Source organism: Propithecus coquereli, unplaced genomic scaffold (assembly GCF_000956105.1).
Source record: "Propithecus coquereli isolate 6110/MARCELLA unplaced genomic scaffold, Pcoq_1.0 Scaffold318, whole genome shotgun sequence".
Taxonomy (NCBI): Eukaryota; Metazoa; Chordata; class Mammalia; order Primates; family Indriidae; genus Propithecus; species Propithecus coquereli.
In genome coordinates, this window is record NW_012148819.1 from 709,537 (window position 1) to 717,829 (window position 8,293).

The 8,293-nt window shown below is 36.6% G+C and overlaps 1 protein-coding gene across 6 annotated transcripts in view; it reads left to right on the forward strand.

Annotated features, from left to right (window-relative positions):
• The window catches only part of ETV1 (ets variant 1), a 133,992-nt gene that overhangs the window by 92,541 nt on the left and 33,158 nt on the right, over nt 1-8,293 (forward strand). For 5 of the 6 annotated variants that reach the window (XM_012650281.1, XM_012650280.1, XM_012650282.1 and 2 more), the window contains 2 exons: nt 445-633; nt 4,623-4,870. In XM_012650281.1, coding sequence (XP_012505735.1) covers nt 445-633; nt 4,623-4,870 — 437 coding nt within the window. The remainder of the gene's footprint in view (nt 1-444; nt 634-4,622; nt 4,871-8,293) is intronic. The other variant, XM_012650285.1, reaches the window with a different exon arrangement.

Genomic DNA, 8,293 nt, shown 5'->3' on the forward strand with positions numbered 1-8,293 from the left:
AAAGCAAGCCAGGTATAGTCTCCATGTTATTAAGCTGATATTAGTTCTTGTTATAAAATCTTATGGAATATAGAAGAATTATAATGCCAGAATTATTTAATGATTTAAGAAAAATCTATCAAACTTTCTCAAAGAATAGATCAAGAATAGATAGAAATAATACCGCTGCCTTTGTTGACAGTGATTTTCCCTATACTAAGTTGTTTGAATATATATTAGGTACATTTTATATTTGTGCCATTACAAGATTGTGTATTACTTATCCTATTTTCTGTTTAAGGGTGTGGTGATTTTGAAGTGTACATGTTCTGGAATTAAAAATAAAACACAAATTTTTAACTTCTTTTTGACTTAAAATATTTTTTCTTTCCTTCGATTGGAAACTTTTCTTTTTTAGTTGCTCCAAAGAAACAGATGTTCTCATTTCTTTTGTTCCCTTGGTAGTGCCTATGATCAGAAGCCACAAGTGGGAATGAGGCCCTCCAATCCCCCCACACCATCCAGTACTCCAGTGTCTCCACTACATCATGCATCTCCAAACTCAACTCACACTCCGAAACCTGACCGGGCCTTCCCAGCGCACCTCCCCCCATCGCAGTCCATACCAGACAGCAGCTACCCCATGGACCACAGGTAATCTGCAGATACCAGTTTCATAAAAAATGTTTTTAGCATTCTTGGAAGAAATTCCTGTTACCAATTCTGAAGACTTATAGTAGATTTAAGGTGAACATATTAATTTTGCACATCTGTGCAAAATATTTTTAGAAAGAGCTTGCTCTATCTATACTTATAAATAATTTGTGGGGAAGGTCATTTATAAACATTCCTTTTATAAACATTTAAATTGGTTGCTAAAATGGAAAATTAATCTATCTACTGACATTTGAACATTTCCCTTTTGCTTTGCCTGAATTAAATTGCTTCACTTAAACTTTAAATCAGATCATCCCATTTTTATGAGCATATGTGTGTACTTGTTCTATAAAATTAGGAGACTAATTTTAGTAGGTGGCTTATGGAATTAGGTCCCTTACCTTTTATTGAATGGTTTAGCTGTACATAGTTTTGCAGAATAGAACTTATTTGATTAAAACTATTTACCATCCCTTTGAAGTGATGAATATTTAATGTCAGTAGACACATGACACTGAACACTGTGAATATACAGTTAAAGAGATAGAGACTGAATTAGTTTCACTTAGAAAGGAGCAAGGCAAGAACTAGAGCATAGAGCTGGGGAGAACTCAGTGGTGGGTAATTCGTGACTCCTAGAGATGAAGAAATTCAGATTTAAATAAAATATTGGAAGATCTTTAGAGGTCCTGAGATACTGCCTTAATATACAACTTAAAACTCAGGTCGATTATATACAGCATTCTTCCTTCTTCCCTCTACTTTGTACTTCTATATAACCAGTGGTGTGCTGGCAAATGTTTAACAGACTGTATGTGAGGAAAACAAAAAGGCCTTATCTGTAGCATTTGCTGAGTCTGTGATATAAATATTGCCCCGGTGGCTCACTAGGAGCTATCTCTGTGAACACCCCTGAATGTGAAGTTGGAAAGAGATATGGAATAGTGCACTATGGTATAGTATTTCTGTCATTCAGATACAGTAGACATAAATAACGTCAAGTGCATATTTAGTAGTGCAATACAGTAAAATACTTAGGGAATGATAAGTTTTGAGTTTTTATTGCTTTTGTTTTTAATTTATTTTTGATTTTTAATTTATATAATTTGATTCCTAATAATGGCTGTGTTTAACAATTGGCTCAAAAAATTCCTGCAAATTTAACAATAAGCCAGTGAAAACTGACTCTGACACACCATGTAAAAATAACTGAGCCAAAGGAATCTTCTAGATCAGCAGAGGAAAGCAGAAGTTGTGCCACTGGCAACTTTCTGAAAATAAGGAAGCACTCAAATCCGCTTTTTATAGGTTTTTTTCATGAGACTCAATCTCAAATTTAGTGACTTATTTTGCTATAAAGGGATGAGATGAAAGCATTCTTCACAATACTAAGCCATATCATTTCTACCTTTGTTTCCATCAAAGTCCTCTTGTGCTGTAGTTATTAAATGCTTCCTAGTATCTTTTTCTTCTCACCCTGTAGACTTGAGACTTTGTCAGAGTGCAGTGGTATGTGCATCTGTGTAAACAGTTTTGTAAATACAGATGAAAGAATTCTTATTGCAGGGTGGGCCATTAAACAGATGCACATTGTGCAGGGCTAAAAGAGAAAAAGAGTGTGAACAGAAAAACAAGTTTTAGTTTGTCCACTTCTGGTAACTCTCCAGAGCTCTTGGTAACTGAGTCTCTCACTCTTCAAATGAGTGCCAGAGTTATAGATTGTGTAGTTTCCTCTGTGTGCAGACGAGCTGTTTCTTAGGGAAGGTGACTGCTGAATAAGCAGTGTGACTGTTTTTAGGTGACCTAACTTGAAATGCTCTAGCCAAATCCATTTTAGTTTCTCTACTTGAAGTCAAATATTTGAGACTGAGAACAGCCGGCCCGGAACTCCAAGAGGGAAGCTCGGGGTCTTTTCCCACTGCCCCCCGACTGAGTTTTGAGGACAGTACCAGCTGGCCAGTCCCAGGAAAATCTCTGAAGCCGTATGTTTCTGAGGAGGATTTCTTAGAGGGCTGTGGCCAAAAAATGACAGTCCCTCAGTTATAAATGGCAAATTTGCTCTGGGAACAGATCTTTTCCCCAGAATGCCCCCTCCAGCCCAGGCACCCCACTTCACTCTGGGAATGGTTTATGGCCAACTGGCCCGCACCCTGCTTCCTCTGCTCAGCCTCACTCTGCTCCTTGGGCCAGCCCTCTGGCACTGTTTCCTCAATCCACTGTGCAGGAGCCCTGTCTCTTTTTCTCAGTGTTTCCACCACTTATACCCTGTTTCTCTTTATCTAAGAGTTCATCAGCATGGTCCTTTTATCCTTTAATTCTCTTCCAGAAGCTTCTTGAATCACTTTCTCTTCACTGTTGGTCAGTGGCTCATAAGAATGGCACCAAAAACATGCAGCTTCCTAGGAAGCATGTGTGCTTCACGTATCCTGTTCCCCAGCAAGCACCAACTGGAATCAGGTCGACTCGTAAAAACAAATGGCTTGATTCCTTACAAAGCTTTCAGTACAAGTATTATTAACTTCCTTTTAAGGCTTCACAAGTGAGCCGGTTTCTTATTTTAACTTCAAGTTACAATTTTCTGATTCACTCCTTGACAGTTCTTAATGATAATTTCTGTTTCTTTTTTTGGCTAATGAAATAAGCAAGAGAAGGGAAATGAATGCAGTGCCAGTCAGCCTAACTGTTTTGCAGTATCCGCGTCCCAAGTTTGTTTTCTGCAGGTGTAGGTGGCATTTCAGTGCTTTCCATGACCACCAGTGAGGCTAGAGTTAAATCACAGGATGGAGTGTTCTTAGAAATGCTAAAGGAATCGCTTTGCCATTCTTTAGCTTTTACCTTATTTTCATTTAACATTACTGAAATTAAATGCTAACTTCCCAAATTAAAGTCTTAGGCATGCTTTTAGTGGGGGTAGGGGGTGTAATAGGCTTACATCTGCTCATAGAAATGTTTTATAGGTTATTTTTAAGCTCTCCTGGGGCATTTTTAGAGCACTTTTAAATCTTTAATTAATCCACATCTTTGTGGTGGGTCAATGATATTATGGATGAGAAATACGGAATAGAACGATTATGTGATTAGCTAATCGTTACACAGCATAACCAAGAACAACCGAGCATAGAACTTCCTTTCAGCCATCTGCTAAGGCCTCCGAACTTCCTCTTGACCTAACAGCTTAACTTGCCCCAAATCTACACACTGCATACATGTTATTTTCATCTTTGGATGTCAGTCGTATATTTATGCTTATTTTTATCAACCTGTTATTTTGTTTGAAGCTATTGGAAGCCAGTATGGTTTGTGTTACTGTTTGACAGTAAAGAAGTGGTTTTTTGTTTTTTTTAAACTGGCTTGTATTTAATACCCTATAATATCCAGTTTTATTTCTCATTAGAACACAATGTTAATTAGGACATTGCTGAGGAATTAAAAGTCCGGCCAATTTGAGAAGTCATTTCTCTCTTGCTTCCTCAGTAACTTATGGTAACGGAAGGAAAACCAATACGTACATTTTGGTTGGGTAGGTTTTTTGTTTGTTTATTAATTAGTTTGATAACACAATAAAAAGAAGATGCACTTTGAGATCAGACTGTTTTAGCTTTCATTCTTCTGTATAATTGAGACCCTTTTCATATGAAGGTGTATAAATTATCCAATTGATTTAGAACTGTGCATTTTAGCCATTAGAGTATACATACATTTCCTCAAAATAGTGCATTGCTCTTCTCTCTCTACTTAAAGTACACTTTAATTTACGTACTGAATGGTGCCACAAGGGACTCGTTAGAAGAGGAACACAAGTTACGATATGATTAAAAAGCATAGTGCTACTGACCCAGGAAAGAGAAATCTAGTGTTCTTTAAAGATTTATAGTTTGGTTCAGTTGGTATCATGTTCATTTACCAAACAGTGAAAAATCGAACCAATATTTTAAATAATATTCCATGTTACCATTTCACCTGAAACACGCTCTCTTATTCCCTAGATTTCGCCGCCAGCTTTCTGAACCTTGTAATTCCTTTCCTCCTTTGCCGACAATGCCAAGGGAAGGACGTCCTATGTACCAACGCCAGATGTCTGAGCCAAACATCCCCTTCCCACCACAAGGCTTTAAGCAGGAGTACCACGACCCAGTGTATGAACACAACACCATGGTTGGTGGTGCAGGCAGTCAAAGCTTCCCCCCTCCTCTGATGATTAAACAGGAACCCAGAGATTTTGCATATGATTCAGGTAGGCCCATGTTTTGATGGAATTACATTCAAGGTATCTTTTCACCTCCTTTGTCACTTTGATTAGTGTTGGTGTCAGATTGGGTGGCTCTTGCCATTTTTTTGGTGGGATCTTTCCTATTTTATCCCTTATGTGAAAATATCTACATGAGAAAGGTTGGAATATCAAACTGTTTTGGCACGAGCTGATGGTTTATATAGTGTCCAGAAATGAAACCAGTTCAAAGAAAAGTGCACTTTAGAAAATTATGCTTGCTCTTAGCCCAAGAGAGGAGCATTGCAATTTTTTTCTTGATTCTGTGGGTTTTTTTTTTCTATTTTATCATTGCAGTGCTATTTAATAATAATATTTACAGAAAGTAATATTCTTCTGAACTGGATCACTTATTGCTTATAACTCTTTTAAGAAAAATTTATTGGTGGCAAAGATTCTGAGCATCCATAAATAAGAACTTTCACATATTAGAAGAATAGCGAAATATAGATTTACAGTTTATTCATAGAGCCTAGCTTTGTCTCAGTGAACTAGAGAGTAGTACAAAGTGGTATGTCAAAGGGGAGAAAGGGGTTTTCTGAAAGGAAGGGGGGCTTAAAATCTTTGCCAAATGTGACCCTCAACTTTGCCTTGAGGCTTGAGAAGAATTACTTAACTAATTTGTACTCAGTTTTTCCTACTATAGTCTGTGAAATCAGGACATCTGCTTTTCACTGACCTCAGATATTTTGGAAAGATGTATGAAATAAAAACTAATGTTTATAAGAAGGGCACGAGGTGCCTGCAAAATATTATTACTAACATTTTTGTAGCTGTGGTCCATAGTAGTTGTAGACGTGGAAATATTTGAAAACAGTGGCATTTCCTTTTGTCTGGATACAAAGTTATGGTCATCATTTATGAAGGAATAGTTGCTTTCCTACTAATAACTCTGCTGAGTTTTTATATCCATCTACTTGAATAAAGAAAACTGTTTCCAGGACTTGAGTTTCCAACTTGTATAAAACTGCCTGCTTTATTATGAACTACCCTTAAAGGTTGGCAAGATGGAGCCCTACAATTTAGAAGTCTTCCTCTGGCCATCCTTTGACTGCACCCTTCCTCATTGGGCAAGAAGTCAAAGGACTAGGGGAATTGACCACCCTGAGGCATGTTTCAACTTCTAGAAAGTATGCCAGCTCCCTAAGACTCGTGAATTCTCTGCTCAACTAGCCTTGAGTCCACTTCCATGGCCTGACCAGAATGTCCCAAGCCCTGTTTTCTGAAGACAGAGCACACAGTTTCTGTGTATAGCCCTGGATCCACGGGGGTGGCTAAGGAGCACCACTTTGTGAGGGGATGAGGATGGAGCTTGGATGTGTCCACAAGCTTGTGTGTGAGGCCCCCACAGTGTGGCACAATCTTGGGTTCAAGGATAGAAAGAGAGGCAGGGGTAGAGGTGAGCTAGGATCTAAAGATTGGGCACTGCCTCTCTCCATACCGTCCTATTCCAGTGCTAATCTTAGAGATTTCCTCAACTGCTAAATTTGACCTGACCTGCCAGGTTGTTTGTTACCATGGTATATTTTCAAAGATGTGAAGGAGAGAGCACATTTATCAGTTTGTTTGCCTGATTTATCATTTAAATATTTAAAAACATGGTATGAGAGCCTTTATGTGAATGATTGCCCCAGGGCCTGTAATTTGGGAACAATCTTGAAATGTCACATATTGGTTTCAGTGTAGAACTTTTTATAGCCATCCATTGATGTCCGTAATTAAGAACCCTGCAATACAATGGACTTTATTATAAATAGGATACTTTTCTCTCTATAAATTAAAATCCTGTTAATTGATATTATCTTTATTTTCCAAACCACTTTTTAATTTGTTGCAGTTTTTTGAATTCATCATATTTCAAGATATGTTATATGGAAATCTTATAAAGTAGCCTGAATAATCATTCCAATGCTTGTATAGCCTAGCATTTGAAAGTTTCTTTGTGTGTTCTAGAAGTGTTTTAAATGTATGATAGTAAAAAGAATAACACTGAAACTCTTTTCTTGATTCTATGATTTGTTCCATGCATATCTTCTCCTCATATTTATATTATATATGTGGTTATAGGTAGCATGGTATTAAGGATGCATAACTTTTTTTGAAGATATGTGAACCCAATGGAAAAGATATTTAAAGATTCTAATGAGGATTCTATGTGATTATATAGGATCTGGTACTATAAGAGTTAATTGCATTATTTGTGGGCCACATATAATATGGACTTCAGAGTCAGTCACTGTCTGACCCTCAAAAGCACAAATTCACTCATGACCTTCAAACGTATAGTCCAACATCCTTTTTTGAAGGTATGGAGAGCATCCCTATTGTAAGTGTGCCATACATTTTGTAATGACTTGTAAAATACTTGTTTAGTATCTTTAAAGCTGTTAATTTTATGTTACTTTCTCCTCTCTAAATTATATTTCAAATTGCCAAAATTGTACCCCACCTTTGAATTCTAATTTTGATATTGCCAATAGTATACAGTTCTGTTTTGCATGAACAGTGAAAGTAAGTAGTAAAGTTGTATCTTTTGGATATGGTGTAAAAGAAATGTAGTAACAGTGTAACCAGGGCCTATGAAAAATTAATCTTTGAGTATCAAAATGTATTTTATTTTACTGGCCACCAAATTTTTGCAATTAAGTTGACACATCTATGTTTGTCATACATTGAGATCAACAAGTATGATCTCTAGATATTTTGTTTTATTGTCATTAGTTCTTTCAGACTGGCTGGGAGTATTTTAACTAATCTTTTATGAAATCAAATGTATTTATCACTGAATCACCGATTTCTTTATTCACCTATTGATCTTGAACAAACAGCACATCAAGAAATATTTTATAGTTGATTGACAAACAATGCAAAAAATATTTGCTAGGTGAGTTAACTCAGCATCTATGATCCAAAGGTTATCCTTTCAGAAGGCCCCTAGAACTCTTTATTGCTTATTTCAATATACCATAAATGTTGTGAAAGAAGCCTTGTAAGGGAAAAGGCAGCATGATTGTGCTCTAATACAGCCTGACATTAATTATGACAAGGGAAATGGAAGGTCTATTAGTTATAATTATAATTATAGGAATGCAATTTCAATTGCCGAATATTTAAGCTAAAAATTGCAAAATATTATGTTAGTAGAGTAGAAATTTTTGTTCAGGAGAAGAGAATAAAACTTGGATCAGAAATTAGTGAGGAGATGAGAAATAGATATTTAGGGCCAATTTGGTGAACCAGTACAGTGGGATCACAGTTATATCTTGATACTAAATTCTAAAAGATCCAATCCAATACATCTATTATCCTTCTCTCCTTCTCTTCTTTTCTAGCCTAAGCAGTACAGTTTTGATTTTTTTGTTGGTGGTTGGTTTTCTTTTCTTTTTTTTT